Here is a 24,133-nt window from a genome sequence, read left to right as displayed (position 1 = left end):
GCACACAGGCTTGTGCGGGCCAAGCCTGTGTGTTTACTTCGGAATAAGTCCTATTGGGATACTCCACCGAGTCCCACATAAACGTGCATGAGATCGGACTCCATATGATGTTTGCTTAAGAAAACTGTACTCTAAGACGACTTTTACTCTTCTTTCCCATATGGCATTATGCTACACCTCACATCTGATGCACAGAAAATATGCTCTTATTTAATTCTGTTAAAGAAATTAGATAATCGGGGAGCTGCAGCATGAGTAAGAGAGATCGTACGCGGAACTCCTTGAGACAGCTATAACGGTGACGTGCCTGTCTGTTCTGCAGGGGTAAATTCCCTTGACTCCCTCCGCCTTTTAAAAAAGAGAGGGGGGGGGAGGCAATGAATGCAAAACAGCCCGCTATATCTACACAAGCAAACTTAATTAGAACTGTAAACACTGTTTGCTTGGGGTGCTTTTTCCAGCTTCAAAGCAACATTTCCTCTCTTAAGTAAACAGGAGACTACAATTCCCAGCAAGCCTCGGGTGAGGGAGGGTGGTCCTCGACCGTTTTCGAAGGCGGAGTTGCCTCTCTTGGGTCCGTTTTGCATGGCTAGAGGAAGATTGTTTGCAGCGGCCATTGGAGGGCTTCCGAGTGGTGTCGCTCGTGCTGCGCGACCTGTCTCTTCTTTTGAAGTGGTAGACAGCAGTGTGTCTTTAAGGAGCTCCAATGGCTTTTGCTCCGTCGGCCTTGAAAGTCTGCATCGTGGGCTCAGGAAACTGGTGAGTGGGGGGCAATTTGTCTACAAAACTGCAGGGAACCTCTTCTTGATTACCTTCAGTGTTTGTTGCTTTAATGGTGTGTGTGTGTGTGTGTGTGTGTGTGTGTGTATGCGCGCCTCTTGACAAGCCTTGTCGTTCTGTATGTCATGTCAGAGGAACCCGCTCCAAAGTGAGAGTTTGGGAAGGTTGCAGCATGTAATATAGTAATTTTTCTGATCTTTGAGCCTAGCTCTCTATTTCCTCATTGGGTGGTAGTTGAAGCGGTTATACGCCACGCCTTTGCTTAATGGCCGAATGTACAGGTTCCCTTTTCGAATGAAAATGGTTGGCCCACGAGAGTCCAAGGTGTTCTAGGGCTGGGACCCTGGGACTGAAGGTGTGCTGGCACATTACAGAGGTTTCAACCTGGTAAGGTGTTTCTGAAGCTACAGGGAAAGATAGCATTCTATAAGGGCATGACAGTCCACCTGTCCAGGTGGCAAGGCTTAAGAGGTAGTGCAGACAGGTGGTACAATGCAGACTGGGAAATGGCCCACAAAACACCATGCAGCATGGTATCGTTTTTCCTTTTTTTGCAGGGTAATCTCATGCTTCTAGTTTAGTGCTAAGACATCTGAATTGGAGGCTGTCATGTGACTATGCTGTACATATTCTCAATAGGTTGCAGCATGGTGAAGTGGTCAAGTGTTGGACTAGGAGTGGGGAGACCCAAGTTCAAATCCCTGTTCAACCGTGAACCTCACTGGGTGACTCTGGGCCTGTGACTTACCTCTACCCCAAGAGGGTTGTTGGGTGGATAAACATAACCAGGTACACCACTCTAGGCTCCTTGGAGGAAGATCTGGATATAAATGTAAAAGTAAATTTAAATATATATGTATGTATACGCACCAAAGTGAATGCAACTGTGCAATGGTGACATTTCCATTTAGTGAGCCGCATAGTGTCTTAACTAATAGCACATACACTAGTTACATGTTGCAGAAAACTCCTTATTCATCAACAAGTCTGTTTCCATTTCCTACAACTTAAATCTGTTCCTATGTCTGTAATTTGAATATAAAACCTAAACTGGTTAGAATGAACATGAAACAACTCTTCTACTTTTTATCGCACACTACCGACATTCACAAGTGGCGCTTGAAAATGCATTTTACTTTGAAATGCATTCGTTGTGAAAACTTTACGTGTGGTTTAAGAGCCTGGTGAAAAGGGGGTGGACAAAAACTATCAGCTTCCATTGCTTATGTTTGGCAAAAGTTATCTGCCATTGGTTTAATTGTCATCCATGCTTCCGATAACTGGAAGCTGTTAGCTGGGACATTTCTATGAAGATCAAAATCCACTTCTAAAATGTCTTTAGTTAAACTATATTTATGTTTGTTAACTTGATGAAGATGATTAACCATTCAAATGTTTAATGAACTAGTCAGAAAGATGACACTAGTCTCCTTTAGTACTTGGGTTCTGTATTCCACTTAGGTCAGTTGTACAGTTCAGTAGTAACTCTACCCTTTGGCTGCTTATTGCTCTGTAAATATGAAATTTCTATCCAGTTGCTATAGAGTGATGTTTTTAACATGGCTTTTATCTTATGCTCACTGAAATCTTCAACAACATCAGCTGACAGAGGCCATTCGAACTGCTGAACAGTCAGTGGGTTCATGCTGGACTCTGCTGCCTGAAGGACATGCGTTTGTGATCCAGTTCTAAGGTTGCAAAAAGATTAATTTATGTTCTAAACTCCTGGAAAAGCTGTCATTTAACTGAGCTGCAACACTACAGACAACAGACTGAATTCAACAGCAGAGAATGAGGAAATGAGTGGTGGTGGTCTACTGTTTTGCAGTGTTGTGCTCCTATAATTATTGTTGTTGGCTTCCTTGAATCAATAATTGTCATCTTGTTTTGATTAAAACTGTAGGATAATGAATGTCATTAGAACATGGCTTCTTTGTTATCTTGCCTCTTTTACAAACTACAAAAGAGGGAGCTGAGGTCTACTTATGGTGATTCTTGTAACTTGTTTATGAACTTGTTTTGTGCACTTTGTTGTTAAGACACTAACAATGTGATATTTATTTTCGGTAGCATATTGATGGCAACTTTGAAAAGTGACCAATAAAACAGTGATCAAGCACGTTTTGATCAATACCTGTTGACCTATTAACTTATTAGAATAAGTGTCACAACAACAACAAATATTTATATACCACTTTTCAAAAAATGTTTCCAAAGCAGATTACTTATTTTATTATTGTATTTTATTCGATTTCTATACTGCCTTCCAAAAATGGCTCAGGGCGGTTTACGTAGAGAAATAATAAATAAATAAGATGGATCCCTGTCCTCAAAGGGCTCACAATCTAAAAAGAAACACGACACCAGCAACAGTCACTGGAGGTACTGTGCTGGGGGATAGGGCCAGTTACTCTCCCGCTGCTAAATAAAGAGAATCACCACATTAAAAAGGTGTCTCTTTGCCCAGTTAGCAGGGGTCAGACCCCTTTATTAGGGGTCCTAATAAAGACAGCTTTATTAGGACAAACCAGTGTTCACCATTCAGTATTCATTCTTTCAAATTACACAGAACTCTTCCTCTGGCTCATTGTCAAAAAAGAGGGGGAAATGCCTCTGAGAAAGATAGTAAGTCCTGTCTATAACTTGTTTCAATCTTAAAATGGTAAAATATGCAGTTTCTGCAGAAGAGAGCATATTGGGACAGAAAATAAAACCCAAGATCTTATTCTGGAAAATTTTTTAAAAGACATTCCAAATATTGCCTCCCTGCAAGGATTTCTATACCTCCTTACATAAAACTAATCCAAAGGTGGTTTACAAAAGTTAAAATACAATAAAAATCACATTGAAACATTAAAATTAATAAGAACCATAAAAACACCAAAAGGTGGCAGCCATTTAAAAAACAAAAACAAACCAAAGACAAAATAGCAGGAGAGCAGAGATTGGCAACCCCTAAGGGTTATAGCCTGAACAAATTAAAAAGTCTTAGTGCTTTTTAAAAGCAGCCACAGAACGCACTGGGAGACCATTCCAGAGCCTGGGGGCAACAACAGCGAAGGCCCTGTCCCATGTTAGCCTCCCTCAATGTTGGTAGGCAGAGCATAATCCCCTCTGATGACCTTGTTGGATGGGCAGAAACCTTTGGGAGCAGGCAGTCCTTCAGATATCCAGTACCCAAACCTTTAAAGGTGATACCCAGCACCTTGATTTGGATATGGATACAAACTGACAGCCAGTGCGCCTATTTCAAAATACATTTAATATGCTTTGAGCAAATGGTTCCAGAAAGAACCCTAGCTGCTGCATTCTACATCAACTGAAGTTTCCGGATATTCTTCAAGGGCAGCCCCACACAGAGTGTACTGCAGTAATCCAGCTGTGATGTCTAATATTAGATGTTTGTCCTACTCTGTGCCATATATTTTAAGATATACTTCTCTCCAGACCTTATTTTTATTGTGTAAGTGAAAATATTAAAAAGAACTGCAACTAAGAACAGATGTTTTGAAGTATATATGTCAGCTTCAGTGTTCTATGTCCCACTGTTTAAAATCCATACTCTTTTATATCCAAAACCTTTCCCAATCTGATTAAATACCTAATTAGTACATAAAGAAAGGGGAGGAAGGAGGTATAAGATGTAGTTTTCTTTCCAGCCTAGCACAGATATAAATTTCCTCCAGATATAAATAATATATTATTATTATTATTATTTTATTAATAATAATATGAATTATTAATATTAATAATTGTGCTAAGAACTGTTTCCAGTTACTAGCCAAACTGGCCTAGGCCTAGAACTAATCGTCCTAATCATGGCCTAATCGTCTTTTGTTGTTGTTTTGCTTAGAGAAAGCCTAGCCATCACCACCTTTCCTTATCTTTGAGTACCTCTGTCAAATAAAACTGAAACATGCACCATTTTGTTGGGTTTCTTTGGGATCAGCTTTGTGGTGGCTCAGAATGGTTCAAATCTCTCTATTGCTATCTTGTGTGACAGCCCTTTGATGCTTCTGGGACTTATATGGTACCAGGTTTTTAGCCTACTTTGCTTAAGGAAAGTAAGCTTATGAGATCACCCAACATCTTGTGTTTGTGTTTGTGTGTCCATCCCCCTGCTATCAATTTTGCAATCCCTGGACCAATATGAACAAAACTGGGTACAGTTGTAGGGATACCTCAACAGCATAGTTTGTGATGATGTCATCCACCCCAATTCAAGATGGGAGACATGTAAACGTTTGAGGTGCAAGTGGGCTAACTTGTGAACCACCTAATTGTTTTGAATCAAATTTGCTGCTTGATTCCATCCACAGTATATAGCAGAATAGTGATCCAAATGTTTTGCCAGCCAAGAGATCACATAATGTTCAAATTAATATGTAACAAATAGTTTTGATGCCCTTTTATAGAATGAGTAACATACCATAGATATCATAGACTATCTGTCCCCCCCCCCTTTTTTCTTCTTCTTCTTTTTTTTGGTGCAGCTGATAAGTAGTGAAAACAATGTTGGACTTCATCCTCTGTGCATTGTTTGGCAGTCCATAAAAGCCTTCATTAAGACTGACAGATTGCTTCTGTTTCTAATTTTACCACAGCCCATGTGGTGATTTTTAGGCATCAGTCATGAAAAGAGATGTGTATGTGAAAGAGACTGGTGTACATGTAAGAGAGAAAAATAATCTTAATGCATTTTTAGCCCACTTTCCTTAAGGAAAGTAAACTTATGAGAACACCTGGCTGTGTGTGTGTGTGTGTGGTGCCCCTCCCACCATCAACTTCGCAATGCATGGACCAATATGAACCAAATTGGGTACAGTTGTAAGGATACATAGGGACTCCTCAACAGCATAGTTTGTGATGACATCATCCACTCTGATTCAAGATGGTGGATGCATAAATGTTTGAGGCACAAGTGGGTTAACTTGTAAACCGCCTAACCGATTTGAACCAAATGTGTTTCAGCTGAAGAGAGACATAAGGACACTTTAATGGTGTAATTTGTAATGATGTCAATGGCTCCGATTCAGGATGGCGGAAGTGTAAATGTTTGAGGTGCAAGTGGGCTAACTTGCAGACTGTCTCGCCTATTTGGAACAGCTATAGGAACATCTCAACAACATAGTTTGTGATGATGTCATCCACCCCATTCAAGATGGCAGATGTGACTGTTTGAGGTGTAGCTGGACTAATGTTTGGACTGCCTGAACCAATTTGAACCAAATTTGTTACAGTTGTAGTGAGTGACACATAGGGAAACCTCTGCAGCGTAGTTTGTGATGATGCCATCCACCTCAGTTCAAGATGGTGAGCGTTTAAGGCTGAAGTGGGCTAACTTGTGAAGATGATAATTTTCAATTAAGATTATAGTGAAAGGGAAGTAAGCAGATTAGTTCTTACCAGAACAGCTTGTTAAATCTTACATTCTGCCACATGGCTTGACAAGACCTTGCTACCAAAAAGGCACTAAAATGTTAAAATCTGTTTTGTTCTTAAGTGGCTTATATATGTGCAAAATTTTCTTATACAGGCAGACATGTGTGCGCGCACACACACACACACAAGATGGTACATAAGTTTTCAAACTATAAGAAAAGCTGAGAATGGAAAAGTGTATTGGCTAAATAAAAGGTTTGGGCATGAGTGTTACTTGGCATCTTTAGAGCAGATCTGCATTGTCCTGAGGGCATGTATTGTGTCCTGTATTTGGAGGTGTTATCCTTTTTAAATTATCTAGTTTAAAAGTTGAAGTAATAAAACCTTCTCTTTGAAGGTGCCAACCTTGTAATTAATGCAGAAGTCTTGCTTCACTATACAATCGGACCACCTTAGGCACAAACATTTGCATGCTAACTGTGCAAGCATCAGAATTGCAGGAACTTAATTTTTTGTCTTGCCTTCTTTTAAAAATGCTCTGTTAGCTCAAACGAAGGACATTCAGGGTAAAAAAGTTGGCATTCTGATATCTTTTTGAAGAAAAATGAATGGGGATGTGAGCTGATACAGAATGGCTTTTATGGTTGTTTAGATTAATTTGTAATCTTGCCTAACTCTCTCTTCCATTTTCATAACCCAAGTTCAAATCCCCATTCAGCCGTGAAACTAGCTGGGTGGCTCTGGGCCAGTCACTTCTCTCTCAGCCTAACCTACTTCACAGGGTTGTTGTGAAAGAGAAACTCAAGTATGTAGTACACCACTCTGGGCTCCTTGGAGGAAGAGCGGGATATAAATGTTAAAATAATAATAATAATAAGTAATAATAACTGAGGTGAAATAAAATGTAGAAGTCGAATCATGAAATAGTTACTGGCAATCATTAAGGGCAATTTGACTATTCAGTATTTGGAGGAGGATGAATCCATTAATCCAATAAAATTCAAGACTTAGCACAGGATCTTTTGCAACAGTATAGGACAGTGATAGGTAAAACTAAAATAAGTTTTGCAGGATAAATAGTTCAGCAGGATTTTTACAATGGAAAATTTATATTATGGAATGCTATCTAGAAACATTTCAAGATATGTTTCTGAGAAGAGGTTATCCATGAAGGATATTTATTCCTTGAACCCATCAAATGAAATGCCATATTATTGGTAAGGTTAGGTGTATATCTTGAGTTCAGATTTTTTAAAAAAACATAAAAGATTAATTTTATTTCAATGTGCATGGTAAAATGTGTATGTCAGTTCAAACTACAGTTGGATTCCAGCTCACTAAGAGTTCAAAGACTGCTTCTCGTATCCTTCGGATGACAATTATATTATTAAACCAAAGGTAATCTCATGGAAATGATAACTTATTGCTTGCTTAAATTTCCCAACTATTATGTAAGAATTTACAAGAACTCTAAATGTTTACAGTGCAAAATATTAATAAAGCAGATGTACAACTTTAGCAAAATATGATATTTGGGGAGAAATGTCCCTCCCCTACACCATATTAGAACAAAATAAAAAGGAGAAATCTATCAGCAGATGGCAATTACATTGGGCATATTTAAATCAAATGCTAATAGATATGATATCCTTGATATCGCAGTATCTAGGTTCCTTTCCAATTATGTTGCATGTTTGTTGGATGATGGTTTCCAGTTACATTATTTACAGAGTAAAGTTCAATATTATTTTTGTATGTTAATTGCACACCTTACAACTATCCCTTTATGTTGGCAGACATAAAGCAGTTACAACTATCCCTCATTCATACATAATTGGTGAAAATGCTGTAGTGTCTTTGCTTTCCTGATTTACATTTTATAGATTCAGTATTGGCACAAGAGAGAAATCCCCACCCCCACCCCTTTGAGTCAAAATATTTATATAATGCTTAATAAATGCTTCTTGTACACTCTACCTGAAATAGCCAAATCCATTGATAGTATTAGAGGTGTGTGTTCCATATCCTCAGTTAAAATGTCTTGGATAGGAGTCTTTTAAATTTGCATTTAATTATTCCCACTTGAATGTGAGCTAAGCAGGAAAAGCAGCTAGGAGTGCATGGGTTTTTAACTTAATAGATTCAAACTGCATGTTGACAGACATAAAGCAGCTTAACTGAATAGCCATGATTGCGTTTCTCTCTCACTGTTATCCTCCGTTCCAAAATTTTAAATAGTAATGGGGCTCATGAACTGACTAATAACACTGAACTTCCTTCCTCGGTATTAAGCTGGCATAATGTGTATTAAGTCTTTTCTCTCTTTCTTCCAGGGGGTCTGCTGTAGCTAAAATAATAGGCAACAATGTAAAGAATCTGCAGAAGTTTGCTTCTACAGTGAAAATGTGGGTCTTTGAAGAAAATGTTAATGGAAGAAAACTGACAGAAATAATAAATAATGACCATGAAAATGTAAAGTATCTTCCTGGATATAAGCTACCAGATAATGTGGTAAGTCATAGGCACAGTGGAACCAGGGCCCAAAGGAAAACAGAGCATCAGTGTCCTCTCATTGACATCTACATGTTGCTGCTGCAAAAGAATAATTGTCACTCATACAGTCTCCAAGAGGTGCCTTTGACACTGCCAGCATGCAGCAATTGCAATTGCAATTTGCTGCCTGCAAGGAATATTGCTTTTCTCCAGGTACAAAGTAATACTGTTTGAGTTCTTCAATATTACTTTCATATCCATAATCCCTTGCTGTGAGTTTTTAAGAGGGGAGCCCTCTATGGCAGGAATGCTCAAGGTTGGGTCCCCAGATGTTTTTGGACTTCAACTCCCATAATTCCCAGTCCCAGTGGCCTTTGGTTGAGGATTATGGGAGTTGAAGTCCAAAACCATCTGGGGACCCAACATTGAGAATGCTCTGTGGCAGTCGAGGAGGAGAATACATGCTCTTTAAAAACAAAAAACACCACTATCTAGAGCAATTGAGTAGATGATGGTTGTTTTGTTGGCTTCAAATCATAGATAATCTTGGCTGACATTCATACCAATGTTTTGCATGCCAAATAACATTTCACACACACACAACACAGCAAGGGCAATTTTTGCCATTCCTCCCTTCTCTCTGCTGCCATCTGTGCTCCCCAAAAATATGTCTCTGAGGGCTATATGACCCCCCAGATACATATGTTCAGGAAGCACAGATATTCAACGGAGGATTGTTAAGAAAAATGCAAGCTTTCTCACAGAATTCTTCTGCCTGAAGTGTTCTGTGAAACTCCAAAGCTAGCATGCTTCTCTAAATATTGAAGTTATTCCAATAGAAAATATTAGCTCTATTCAGACATTATGTTGTAGGAATATACAGGTGTATGAGTGTACAGACATGTTTTAGTGTGAATGACTATAGCCCTATTCAGATGCAGTTTTTAAAAGTCTACTGTATGTACATTGGGCAAAGGGAGTCAGAAGCGCATCTCGATCACTTCAGTCATGTTCCCGCTTGCTCTCTGCATGCTTAGGGCATTTGTCTGAAGAGGCAAACGCTCTAAGTGTGATCACTGGCATTTCTGTGATCAGCAGGCTGCAGCTAGGCTATATTGGGCAGGGATATGTCCAAATTTTGTTTATGCCTTTCTGCTTATGAATTTCTGTTGTTATCGGTTGGGTATATATTTATTCTCCTTAGCTGTATACATTTACTGTGCAAATTGAGACAGTCATTTAAAATAATTGTTGCTCATCTTTTCTCTTCCCTCCCCTCACCCCATCAATATTTTGTACAGGTTGCTGTCCCAAACCTGAATGAGGCTGTACAAGATGCGGACTTACTGGTTTTTGTAATTCCCCATCAGTTCATTCATAAAATCTGCGATGAGATCACAGGGCATGTAGCCAAGAAAGCAGTTGGTATAACTCTCATTAAGGTATAATAGATATGCTGCAGTCATTTTTACTAGATAAAGGAATCCTCTAAAATTAGAGTAGGTAAAATTCAATAGGATGTTCTTGTATGGGAAATATTCCTTCTCATTTTTTTTCCTCCCTCCATGATAAAGGCTTGGGAGAAGGGAACCAACCATCCATACATCTGTTTACTTGGCTTCTTGCCTTTAGGTTGAGAGACCGTGACTGGCTCAGAGTCACCCAGTGAGCTTTCATGGCTGAGTGAGGGAGTCGAACCTGGGCCTCCTAAGTCCTAGGCCAACACTCTAACCACTACACTACATGAAGTCTTTACCTCAACAGCCAGCTAGAGTTTTATCAGCATCCAAAGCACTGCATGAGGTTTTCTGTGCCCTCCTTTCCAGTGAAAAGCATCACCCCTCCCCAAGATTGAGTCACCTTCTAGAATGGCACCCCTTGAAGTGATTGGTGATTTCCATGTTTGTTCCAGAAGCTGTATAAATTATTTACTGTACACATTTAGATTTGGGTGTTGTTTTTCCTCTCAGCCTGTTGGCAGAAGTAAATGCAATCAAGTACCTTCCTCCCACAATCTGATGTGTCTTATTTGCCACATGTTTAGTAAATGCAGTCTGGGAAACTAAGTGAATCTAAAATGTCTGCTAGTGTGTTGCAGAGTAATTCTGTCCAACGTTGTGCATATTTGTGGATGGTGATTTACCATTTCGCTTGGAGAATGCCAAGACCAAGAAATGCAGAATGGTTTGGCCTAGTACAGTATAGAAATCTCATTTTGGATCAGTATTCAACTTCTGAAAACTGTGTGGATTGTTGCTAGTTAATGAGACTGTGGCATAGTAGTCACTGCAGTAATAAGGGTTCAGTCTGATGTGAATGGCATATCGACTTCATTGTACCTTGCAATTATCCTGGGAAGGATAATTGTCATAGCCTTCTTCCCTATTGTGGCTACTGTCTTTAACTTCCTTCTATTGTTTACTGTAGGGAATAGATGAAGGCCCAGAGGGACTCAAACTCATCTCTGACATTATCCGAGAGAAAATGGGAATAGACATCTGTGTGCTGATGGGAGCAAACATTGCCAATGAGGTAGCAGCAGAGAAGTTCTGTGAGACCACAATAGGTAATTTTGAGGGATAATATGATAAATAAAATATTTCTATTGCATTATCATTAGGAGGTTCTGCATCTTCTCAAATGTAATTGCTGACTTTATCTCTGTAGCAAATGCTAACAGAAAGATTATATGGTTAGGAAGAAGGAAGAGAAGAAATCAGTTTCATCTTTCATTGTCCCTTCATAGCAGATATCTACTCCCCGCCCCCGTAAAATTTTGCATGTATTCTTCTTGGTTCTGCAGCTGAAATTACTAGCATGCCTCCTGTATTATGGCAGGTACTTGGTTTTGTAACTATCTGGGTAGTACATGTGGTGTTGTTTAGGATGTTTATATACTGCTTTTCAACAAAAGCATTCTCAAAATGGTTTGCACAGAAAAGAAATGATGGTTCTCTGTCCCAAAGGGGCTCACAGTCGAAAAAGAAAAAAAGAAAGGTGACACCAGTGTCAGCCACTACAGAGATGCTCTGCTGTGTGGACGAATGGAGACAGTTGCTCTCCCTCTGCTAAATGAGAGAGTGGCAACTTTAAAAGTTGTGTCTGTGCCTAGTTAGTAGGGGATTTCCTTACCACAGGAACAATTCCCCAGCATAGTCATGAAGGGGAGGTTGCACTATGCTTTGACCATTCCCTGCCCATCTCATGTGCACTTGCTTCACCAGTGACAGGACCCTTGCTTGACGTATTTGGCCATTAATGTTCCAGGATGTTTCGAGGCATGAAATATACATTTCTTAATTATTTTGTGATAAATAACAAGGACTTTTGTAAAAAGGCTATATATCTATTAATAATAATAAATATAAATATATTTATTTTTTGCTTTGGTTAGCTTGGTACCAGCCAGGCATTAAGATAGCCACCCTGTCCCACATTTACTGTAGTGTATCTGAAAAACATTAATATAGAAAGCAGACCAACTACTACATTTCCCTGTGAGAAACTCTAACATCTGGCTGCTCTCGCAGTCATTTTCAGGCCTGGGCTATTTCCTCTGAGACCCGCCATGGCCCTGAGGCAGTAGCAACATGCTAGCTGGAATATCTGAGGATTGAGGGGAATCTTTGCTCCCCACCACAGTAACTCTTGCATCTGCCACCAGGAGCCACAGGAGATGTCAGCAACCGCCTGGGCGAGGAAGCATCAACTAAGTGAGGGACTCTAATATCCTGATTGCCTGTACAAACATAACTAAAATTCAATAATAGCTTGTCCTTTCTCCTTCCAATAGGCTGTAAAATTCTGGAGAATGGCTTCCTTTTCAAAGAACTTCTTCAGACTCCAAACTTCCGAATAACTGTGGTGGACGATGCAGATACTGTTGAGCTTTGTGGTGCACTAAAGGTACAATGAATTTGAAGCTGAGGAAGTGAAAAGGAACAATATTAACATGAGAAGCCCTTACCTTTCCCTCCCCCCCCTCCTTAAAAGTAGAGAGAAGGGTGCTCTGGGAATTTGGGTCCAGGGCTGGCTCTCATGCTTACTTCCTCTGTGTCCATGAGTAATATATTGGGGGGTGGGGGGGTGTTTGGGGGGGTGCGTTTTGGATGTACCAAGTTTCAGGCAATGCGTAAAATTGCTTCCTCCCACCTGATTGTTGTATTTAGAAGCCACTGGAGCAGTGTAACATTTATATCAAAGGAGAGGAATTAAGGCTAAGCAGTAACTTGCCTAGGCCTAGTGTCACAAACATTGCTGCTAAAGAGTTGCAACATCCAAACTAAGTGTCCAATTGAAGCTAATGGGACTTAAGTTAGTCATGACTAGCTTGTTTCATGAGTTTCTGTGGTCCTTAGTCATGACTGACTAACTGGTCTGAATGTTGCCCAAGAAGTTCAGTAAGACACTTCCAAATATAGGCAAGGGAAATATATAATACAGGCAAAGGTTAGGGGATGGCATCATAGCTCAGTGGTAGTGGCTTTGCAAGCACATGGTCCCAGGTTACATCCCTGGCATCTCCAGGTAGCACTGACTGGGGAAGATCCCTGCTAAATGGAGAGCCATTGCTTGTCAGTGTAGACAGTTATGAGCTAGATGGACCAACGATCTGACTCTGTATAAGGCAGCTTCCTGTGTTTCAACACTCCTTGCTCTCCTGTTATGGTTTCTTCATCCCAGAATCTGAAAGACAAGCATCAGTCCTGATAATTAAACAGGGATTCTGGGGCGGGCAAGCACACAATTTGAATAATAGGCAATATGGCCCACGATAATGCTGCCAGCACTAGTACACCATATTTATCTTCTTTTAAAAACCAATGGCTTTGCTCTTTCTTCTTCCTACTCAAACTGCTACCAGATGCAAGTAATCTGGGTCTTCCCACTTGCCAATTTTGTTTTGTTTTGTTTTGTTTTTAAAGTGATGCTTTCAGCCATGAAGGGAGAATTGCCACTTTGCCACTAAATGGATTGTAAGCGAGGAGAGAATTGTATTGTTTGGATCCCAGTTCCCATCTCCTCACAAATGTTTCCCATTTTACATCAGAATAATCCATGGGGTGTGGTTGGGGGTTATGACTGGGATCCAAAGACCCAAATTCCCCTCAATTCACAATCCTTTCAGTATCAAAGTTGCTCCCACCATTCATTCATTCGATTTATATACTGCCCTTCCAAAAGTGGCCCAGGGCAGTTTACATCAAAATAAAACAATTAAAATCAATTAACAATTAAAAACAAAACTATAAAAACAGCATAAAACTAATTAACAATTAAAACATGTAAACAGTTGAAAACCCTGGAGAACCAGGCTGAACATTTACAGCAGTTAAAAACAATTTACAACAAATTAAAAACCCTGGAAAGCTAGGCCAAACAGATAGGTTTTAAGGGCTCTACTGAACACACCAATCAACATTATTCTGCTGCCTCTTGCAAGCCCTGGGCTGACTTATAGGTTCTCTGCTCTCTGCTCTCAGGGATATTCCACAGTGGCTGAGGAAAATATGCATGTAAAACCAAGGGCCAGTTTTGGGAGGTTGTGTGTCAGGTGTGGGGTGGAGTGGCATATGGACTCCCTCTATTTCCTAGTGCCATTTCTGTCCTGTCAAGAGACAGTTGATGTCTTCATGCAGGCATAGTGATTTGCTAGTATAGGATGTGATTATATCCTGCAGCTTGCGCTTTTCATAGACAATGTTTTATTTTCTCCCACTGTCCTTTTGGGCTGTTTGCAAGGATATTTGAGGGGGAAAACATCACAGGGACCTTCAGAGCAATTGGCTAACAGCAGCTCTGATCTTGTGGCAAAAGCTTGGAGAACAGTGCAACTACCACCTTATAGAAACCTGGAAACAAAATCTAGAAGACAATGTTAATGAATAAAGCTTAATTATGACAAACATGTCTGGGAGGGGGAAAAGCGAGGCAACAGGTATCTTTGAATGCTAGAACTAGACTGTGTGTGTACAATACTGGAATCAGATTATGCCCAGAGAAAATATAATACAGGAAGCATTAGCTATGGTCCTAATCCATAGCTAATGGATTAAGGAGTAAGGTAATCTTGGCCCTCCAGCTGTTTTTGAACTACCACTTTCACAACACCGTTTATTATGGCTGGGGATGGTAGGAGTTGTAGTTTAACAACAGCTACAGAGCCAAAGTTGCCTACCCCTGATCTAAATGGATATTACGTTAAAATGCTTTTTTAATGTGAATTGTATACAAATTGTCTGCTTTTCTACACACATTCTACTGTTTTCATTTTGCACTCTCTCTATCTCTATCTATCTATATATAACTCCTTGCAAGAGTTTCAGAGTTGCCTTTGGAAAGCCAGGAAGTTTGTTTGGTCAGGAAAACAAGATAATACTCACTCCTTGAACCTCCTGAAAATACTTCTTATTCACTCACTCATTCACTCTCTCTCTTAATGGTGCTGTGCATCCCAGAATTGTTGTTGACTTAATCATTTTTTTAAAAAAAATCAATAATATTCCATATCATTCTAGCAGCTACATGTAGTACTTTCTCTAGTGTTCAGAAGCTTCATTTAGGCTGTTCCGTGTCTTGGAGATGAGCAAATGCTAGAGACAATCCATTATTCATTTCAGCCCTCCATTAAGCTTGGCAAGATGCACCTAGGCAATCTATTCTAAATTATATCCGTTCTGGCAAAGTTCTCTGCAGTTCATTGAATCTGAACTCAGCCTTGTGATCCATTGCCTGTCTTCCTGTGCTGTATGCTGAAAGGTAAAACCAATCTCACACAGCTGTAGGTAACCTACAACATCCACCATCTGAACATATGGAGCTGCTCTATACAGAGTCAACCATTCGTCTGTCTAGCTCAGTATGCTCCATTCTGACTTGCAGTAGCTCTTGGCAGAGGATTGTCCCTGTCCTATTAAATGAGATTCTCTTTTTAGTAGAGATGTCAGGGATTGAGCTTGGGAATTCAAAACATGCACAGATTCTACTGGTGTATTTTTAGGTATCCTCAAAGGAAGATAAAAAGAATGAAACTCTATTTTGCATATAGCAGAGTTGATCGTGCTATGCTAAATTCTACCAAATAGAGGTGACTTATTTCAGCCATTGTGTCAAAATGTGGGGAGTATTGTAGCCTCTGGTACATCACCTATAAATGATGTACCAGTTCAGAATGACACTCTTCTATTAAGTCATTGGATGAGGAAGTCCCTGGCACTTTGCTTAATAAGGACAGCGACAAGGCTTAATAAGGCTTTCAAAGCATTTGAGTGCACTGAAAAATGCTTAAACGCTTTATTACTAGTGGAATACCCACTGGGATACCTTTTAACTGTGGTGTGGCATGATATCTGAATTGAGTTTCTGTCTGTCACAGTAGCCCTTGCATTGTGCATGTATCCCCTAGTGGTCAGGAGGGTACACTGTACTCTATTGATCCAAAGCTATATAATACAGTTCTCATTCCATAGTCTATAACTAAGGTGGCCAGCTAATGTGCAATTTGGAACAGCATCCTCTTAGTCTAGGACCAACCCTTTATTTGCTGGACCATGTTAGCTTTTGCTCCTGTCCCCTTTCTTTTTCTTTTGCTTAATTGAAGATGCTAAATGTTGCTGTGTGTTTCTTCCTCCCCCCACCCCACTCATTTTCCTTCATCCATTAGAACATAGTGGCAGTGGGAGCTGGCTTTTGTGATGGTCTGCGCTGTGGCGATAATACCAAAGCTGCTGTCATTCGACTAGGACTAATGGAAATGATTGCATTTGCAAAGATCTTCTGCAAGGGGCAGGTGTCTACTGCCACTTTCCTGGAGAGCTGTGGGGTTGCAGATCTTATCACAACATGTTATGGTGGTCGCAACCGCAGAGTGGCAGAAGCATTTGTTAAAACTGGAAAGGTACAGTACTTGTTATTTTGCTTGGGCCCTGTCCTGTGTCCCATGACTGACTCTAGAATCTTCCTTGTCAGGCAGGTCTGGAATGATCTTGTGACAGGTGGAAACCTAGATTAAAACAATTGGTTGTCAGAGATGTGAGGCTGAAACATTTCCACAATCCATCAACAACTGGGGACTCCCAAGGTTGAGAACTCCTGCTCTGGAGGGGATAGATCTAGATAGATTTGTCTATGGCAGTTAGCCAGAAAATCTCCATGCATACTCCTGGTTATGAGATGCTGGAAACAAATAAGGAATAACACTCTCCGTCATGCCCTACTTGTGAACTGCCTTGGGGCATCTGCTATTGAAGACAAAAGTACATGGACCTTTTGTTATGATCACTTTGGGGAATGGGATGGTGTGATGGGCTTCAGAGACAATATATTACTCTGTGCCAGATAGATACAAAGCTAGTTGAATTTAGGAGTAAGTATAATTTAGATTTATTTATTTTTTTGTAATCCTGCTGTGTTCTTAAGGCTCAAGGTGGGTTACAGTACAAAAACAATATAAACTAGCTGGGCGCAGAGCATCTGTGCCTCTAGTTCTCGCCCTGTGCCCCACCCCCATTGTCCTCTTCCCCCAACTGGCGCTCCTGCCTTTTGGCTGGCAGGTAGGCCGGAAAGGGAGGCTGCACTGCCCTCTCTGCCGGCCACTGCCGCCATCACCATTTTCTCCCCCGTCCCCGTGGCTTAGCGGTAGCTGCTTGCGAATTCTCGTGAGAGCTGCCACTCATGGGAATATATAGATGGTCAGCATGTTTAAAGTAACAATACTTTAAAAACATTTGTGTGTTAAAAGCAATTCAAAATTCTGTTTATAAGGCAATACATTCTGTCCCCCGCATCTCTTCCACCCAACTCCTGCTGCACTGACCAAGAGAGACCTCCACCCGATGCAGCCCATCCTGCCCATGTTTCCTCCCACTTCCTTGTCCGTTCCCCTGTGGTTGTATGCCTGTCAAACAACTTCTGTCCTCTTTGGTTTTTGGCACATCCATTAAAACATCCCATCTGGGTGGGTAGGTTGCCCCTACCAATCTATTCCTATAAAAACTGCAAGAATTTAAATATGCAAAAGAGAAGTCCCATGAAGTGGCCAATGCCCTTAGTCACAACTCATTAGAAGCTGTTACAGGGCAACTAGCTTAGTTAAAGATATTAGATAGGCTGAGCCCTCCTCAGTCCCAATGGTGCTCAAGTATGTTGCAGATAGTGGGTTCACTGCAAAAAAGGGTTTGGTTGCAGGATCCTCTGTCCCTTTTGGTTTGGACTTAGAATTGGTGTTGTGCTTAATCCTTAAAAGAGCTAACTTGTACCAGCACCCATTCTTTGCTGAATAAAGTTGGATTTCTTCCTGAACTTCTTCTAATGCAGGGGTAGGCAACAGCCATCACCCCTCTGCCACAACTCCCATCATCCCTGGCCACAATTTATTACAGCTGGGGAAGATGGGAGTTGTAATAGCATCTGGAGAGTCACACATTGCCTAACCCTGTTCTAAGAGGGTTGTGTATGTTTTTAAGGCTTGCTTCTTTTCAAATGATTATCTATGTAAACGAATATTACAGTGGTTAACCTTTTAAAAAAAATTATCCAGTCTATTGAAGAGTTAGAGCAAGAGATGCTGAATGGGCAAAAACTTCAAGGGCCACAGACTTCTGCAGAAGTGTATCGCATCCTCCAACAGAAAGGATTGGTGGAGAAGTAAGTGTAACCTATGCTATCATTTTGCATTCAGACCTTCCTAGCACTAACACTTGGTAACTTTCTGTTCTGTTTTGTTACTCTTGAACAAGCTAAAGAATTAATTATATCTCAGACCTAAAATGTGTTGGCGTCAACAGTTTTGAAATTGCCAAATTATTGGCCAATAGCGAGAAGCTCTTTGAAACCAAAAGCATGCCTTTTTGTAGTAAATGGAATATGTTGGGGTTAGTTAAATTGCATGGCATGGAGAGAGTCTAGTTTCTCCTAAGCTTATGCAGAAATAAGCCACATGAGTTTGGAAGTGTGTGTTCTGAGAAGTACAATTCAATCGTTCACTAAAAATGTCCAGATGAAGAATGTTTAACTTTTAAACATGCCTTCTCGCGAGCAGAGTTTATTAATGAACTTTGTAAATAAACTGCTACGTACTACCCTGGGTATCCCTCACTACTTCTAATGCATTGCTTATATGCAAAGAAAAGAAATGTGTCTACAGAATGAAAAATTTGTCTCAGACTTGGTCCATGTATGGATGTTAGGCTCTTATGGGATGGAGGGAATAAACTAAGTACCATTCTCTATACTTAAATGACTCCCACATGGTAAAGTTTAAATATAACTTGCATTATTTTGTCTTTCCTATTCTAAAACATGAATCCTAATTTCATTTACTGCTAGAATTGATACTTTTATTCAACTGCTAACAGCAGAATATCTTTTGTGTAATTACTAAAAATTCCTGGAGACATTTACCCTAAGATCCTAAAATTAGGACCTCCCCCTCCATTCTCCCCAAGGCCCGTTATTGTTGTCGTCATCCTCCTCCTCCTCCTCCTCCTCCTGAGACACATTCAGAAGTTACAAGGCTAACATGCCCTGCCTCCTACACCAGCATATTAGTATTCTCCCCTTTTAGCCTTTAAAACCTTATTGAAGACATTTCTTTTCTGCTAGCTGTTTGCCTTTTTATTTTATTTGTGTGTTTTTTAAATCTCAGATGCTGTTCTTGTTTGTAGTGACTCAGTGTAGCCCTGAGTCATGTGGATTGGGTGGAATACTAAATCTCTAAATAAATAAATAAAATAATTAAAATAAAATAAAATATTGCTTATCCATATATATCCCATGCACAATTCCAGAGTACAGTCTTTTGTCTGGCCAGCATTCCAGGTCATGAGGAAAAGCTTTGCCTGGGTACAAGCAAATAAATATGCATATGGGGTATGCATATGGGGTACCTCAGCATGTTGGAGGTAGGGGTAGTCAGTGTGCTCCTGTACCCTCTGTACTGGAGTACACTTTACACAGTTTGAATAACTACAGAACAAGACTACCATACTTATATAGGCAGTGGGTGCAATTTCAAAAATTCCTTGAATCACATAGATCATTCTTGGAGATTGGATATTGGGTTAGATGGAAAGCTGTCTAAAGCATCAGGTGTACTTTTCCTACATTCCTCAAGTCTGCTTCAGCACTGATTGTGGTCTTTGGGAGATTTGCCAATCAGGAAATTGCTTATTGTACTGAATTAAACGTAAAATGACCTACTGAACTTTAGCTGATGAATTGTAATTAAAAGAGGAGATTGCCAAACTCTGAAGTTTTAAACAAATTGGCTGAAAACTAGGTAACAAAGCCATATCCACTTAATCTGAAAAGACTAGCTTCTTTAAATCACAAGTCAAATTATGCTCTGTGGTCAACACATAATGGATGCTAGATGTTCTTTGGTTTCCTTGTTTCTTTCCATCTAGAAAGATGTTGTCTTCTTGTCTTGTTTCCCTGTTATTTTAGGTTTCCATTATTTGCTGCTGTTTATCAAATCTGCTATGAAGGGAAACCTGTCCAAGAGATGATTTCATGTCTTCAGAGTCATCCAGAGCATATATAAATTCTACTTTGCTGTTGTCCCAGGTCCTGCCTTTTCATAGTTGTGTGGGCACAAATTGACTTAATGAAACGTCGCTACTCCATTAAGCTCTCATAGCAACATGAATGTCTATGAACTTTTGTAGATTGTTCTTGTTTGATGTAATCATTCTGCTCCCAGATGGCCCACTCTAATTTTTACTGGCTAAAATTCAAGTGGCTTTCAGACATGCAATGCACGACTTGCACACTCCTAATTATTCATGTAGATATATATATATATATCTTTGTACTGTGGAAGATGCTTGATGTTTTTGTAACCTCCATAACAATGATTCCTTGTCATGAAAGACTTCATCGAGTGCCCACCAGTGATTGAGGGAAAACAAACCTCTTATGAGAATTGAAAGTGGCCTGAAGTGCATTTCATTTTGGGACTGTTTGCTAAAACATACTAGGATTCTGTAGTGCACATCCAGCTTCTAATCAGGTTTGCATGCCTTTCAATGACATTAGTTTATTTCATGAACATTTTAATGAAAATCTATTTAATAGCATTTATTTGGTGAGGCACTTGATCTTTTTAACTTGATTCTTGGAAAAGATTTTTAGAAACCTAAACATTAAAATACAATTAAAGTGGACATAATCTCTTTTAAAGGGATATTTTTTCTTCACCCATTTTATCTTCTATTAGATTTGCTTTTCTTTCTTCTTCCTATTTCTAAATCTGTGTAGCAAGAAAAAGCATTTACGGACTAAGCTTTGATGCTTGACATCGCACATTTTAAAACCTTGTGGCTTTGGACATGAGCATATATATCTGCAGCTGTCCTTGTCCTGGCTGAATTCAGGCCTGATGACATGGGGAACTCATGTCTGTGTGAACAATCATTGTGTGTGAATGTTCTGACACAGTATATGTAAGTAATGAGTCTTCAACTCATTGCCACCTGGCTTGGCTCACCTTTCAAAGGAATTTTCAGGAGGTGATAAGATGTGATCTTGCCACTAGTCTGTTGGCATGCTGATCAGAAATGGTCATTATTAAGCAAAACAAAAACCCTTCTTGTTGTTTGTCCACTCCACAGGGAATTTCCACAGGAAGATTCCTACATTAGTGACCTTGTGGTTTTATCTGTCAGCTCTGCATGTGTTTCTGTTCCTTGTGCTGTATTCTTGGTATAGCATTCTTAAGACTTATTAGTTGAGCTAATCCACCAACTACAAGTTGCTGCTCAGATTACCACACACCAAGGGACATATTGGGAAATTCTAGTTAGCACATGATTGTACCACAACCTGTGTTAAGTTTTATAAAAGTATTTATTTCAGTGCCTCTTATAACTGCTGTCTGCTTGACTCACCTTTTGAAATCCGTTTTTAACTGTACCCCATTGCCTTCAAATGAGATAACTTTCTGGAAGCTATTTATAGTCTTGACTGCCTTGACTTCCTGGTGTCTTAAAAGGAATTTAAAAGACTAAAATTACCTAGTTGTAATATGCTGAATTAGAGAATCTGTTATATCACTGAATTGCCCTTTTATGGTTACCATTTATCATTCTGATGTTGAAAGAAATACAGAACCTACACCTCTGGAAAAGCTAGTTATAAAAACATACTAAGATAAGAGCTCTGGGGAATAATAGTAATATGTAAAGTACTAAAAATTAATCCTGTGCTGTAACCTTTATGCACGCTCCTAGCCCTGGAAAGATTGGGTTTGGTGACTACTCTTCCTTGCTGAGAATTCAGAATGCATCTGTTATGACTCATGGAAATCCCAGTCCTTTTTATTATAAAGTAGTCCTGTTTAAAGTCAACAAATGTGTTCTGAATAGGCTTGTTGTGCAGTCTTTGAGACTTCTCACTTTCAGACAAAATGAATGTCTAGGCATAACTGTCCCAAGTGCATTATACCACTTGAAGTTTCACATGTTACACTTTTTCCTACACAGACAGTGCTCACATGTAGAAAATGAGATGGAAACTGCTTATAGTTGTGGATCATGGAAAGCTCCATTCGTAGTAATCTCACCTGCATGCACTTGCTATTTGTATATGGATTTCATGCTCTTTCCATCCCGCTACACAGAAAGCAAGTGCTTTCTGTGTAGGAAAAGTGTATCATGTAGATCAGCACCTTAGTGTAGATGGAAAGTGGCTTTATTATAATGGAATTTCAAGAACTCCTAATAGGTTACAGTGCTCTACACTATTGAGAAATTAAAACATGCAGCATTTAATTTTATTGGATACATTTTTCCTTAATTCCATGATTCTATTTATGAAGAAAGATAGTCAGAACTTAAGAATGGCTTGAATTTTGTGGTAGTGTGGGAATTGTTTAAAATCATGTGAAGTTGCATTTGAGAGAGTGGATGATGTAGTTGTTTATAGGGCATTTTGGATATAAATAGTGGTACTGGTTGGGTATCCCTTATCCTGCTTGGGACCAGAAGTGTTCCAGATTTTGGATTTTTCCAGATTTTGGAATATTTGCATAATGAGATATCTTGGGCATGGGACAGAGCAGGCGCCAAACTTCCCCCTTCCTAGTGGAGGATGGGGTATTTTTTGAGCTGCTAGCTTTCTTTAGTGATTTCTGACTTGTGAGCCTTAAGGCTTTTACCCTTTTACATTTGTTTATCCTTCTCTGGCGATCCTTATTCTTCTCCTTCCTTTCTACTCTGTGCGAGGGGGGGAAGGGAGTCGCCATTTTCCTCTCTTTTTCCTTTCCCTTTCCTCAGTTGTTTAGGTTTGGTTGGCTTTCAGTTAGTTTTTTCAGTTTCCCTTGCCTTTTGGTGATTTGTGCCTTTAAAATCCATGGGGATTTCTCAGTTGGGAGACTCCCTGAGAGGCTCCCTGTCGGAAGGGGCTCTCTCGGAGCTCGTGACAGTTCCCTCGCTCGCTGGGACCACGGCGGCGACTCTCCCTAAGGTATCCGAAGCAGCGGTAGCTTTGGCTCCCATGGCGGCCCTCATCACGGCCACTCTGCCACCCAAAAAAGCAGCGGCAAAGACAAAGCATTTAAAGGACCAGGTGGGTCCAGAGAAAAAGAAAAAGCATAAGCGCACCTCCGGTGGGGCTCCACTCAGTGAGAGGTTAAAGCTGCAGGTGGTTTTGTTTTTTGTTTTTGTTACGGCGTGGTGTCCAGATTTTGAAGCATTCCGGATTTTAGATGTCCGGATAAGGGATGCTCAACCTGTATAAAGCTTAATAGATCTTTATGTGAAGCATGTCATCTGTTAATATTTAATCTAGTTTAATTATGGCTTTGTCCTTATTTTTAACATACAATGTATGTAACAATTATGTTTTGTATTATGTATAAAGGGCTATGTAACCTGAATGTCATAAGTTACCCAAACTGTTGAAATACTTAACACTGTTTTATTCCATAATAAATTGAAGACCTGTTTTTCTATAAAGGCATTTGACTTTATAAGCATTACTGAATGATTTTTCCAAACCCTGCCCACCAATTATTTTATTTTTTCAATAAAATGTTATTACTGTGCATTCATTCCTGTAGTCATTAGTTATTCCATCCCTTATATTTGCCAAGCTAAATTCTTCTGTGCTGCAAATGTGTCTTTACATTGCTGTTTTCTATGTTGTTTTTCATAAAAGTCACCATAGGAGAACAAAAGGTTTGGGAGAAGGCTCAGTTCTTTATCTTAGCACTCGAGTTATCTTACTCTAGCAATGGAAGATATTGTGCTCACTCTCATGCATCAGAATACAGGAGACCCTCGATTATTGCAGGTTCTCTGTGGTTTCAACTATGGGCTATATATACCTGGTTTCCATTATTGCGGGGGTGAATTCCAGCCATTCATGGTTCCTGTGTGTGTGCATTTCCGGTGGCCTTTATGACTTGGAGGCAGTGTGGAGCCATGCTGGGATGACTTTTCCCCTGGAATTTGGAGGGTTTGGGGGGCAGAATTTGGTG

General features: G+C 39.9%; 1 protein-coding gene across 3 annotated transcripts in view; it reads left to right on the top strand.

Annotated features, from left to right (window-relative positions):
- The window catches only part of GPD1L (glycerol-3-phosphate dehydrogenase 1 like), a 37,651-nt gene extending 13,947 nt beyond the window's left edge, over positions 1–23,704 (top strand). Inside the window, exons 1-8 of one of the 3 annotated variants that reach the window (XM_053260205.1) lie at positions 545–759; positions 8,496–8,673; positions 9,957–10,097; positions 11,083–11,221; positions 12,449–12,561; positions 16,319–16,552; positions 18,194–18,300; positions 20,101–23,704. In XM_053260205.1, the coding sequence (XP_053116180.1) occupies positions 707–759; positions 8,496–8,673; positions 9,957–10,097; positions 11,083–11,221; positions 12,449–12,561; positions 16,319–16,552; positions 18,194–18,300; positions 20,101–20,197 (1,062 nt within the window). In that variant the 5' untranslated portion in view covers positions 545–706 and the 3' untranslated portion in view covers positions 20,198–23,704. Of the gene's footprint in view, positions 1–544; positions 760–1,550; positions 1,570–8,495; positions 8,674–9,956; positions 10,098–11,082; positions 11,222–12,448; positions 12,562–16,318; positions 16,553–18,193; positions 18,301–20,100 lie in introns of those variants that run through there. The other 2 variants (XM_053260207.1, XM_053260206.1) reach the window with 2 other exon arrangements.
- The last annotated feature ends 429 nt before the right edge of the window (positions 23,705–24,133 follow it).

The sequence above is a fragment of the Hemicordylus capensis genome, chromosome 6 (genome assembly GCF_027244095.1).
Source record: "Hemicordylus capensis ecotype Gifberg chromosome 6, rHemCap1.1.pri, whole genome shotgun sequence".
NCBI classification, from domain to species: Eukaryota; Metazoa; Chordata; class Lepidosauria; order Squamata; family Cordylidae; genus Hemicordylus; species Hemicordylus capensis.
The sequence above is the reverse complement of the archived record's forward strand: the minus strand, read 5'-3'. Positions and strand labels throughout refer to the sequence as shown.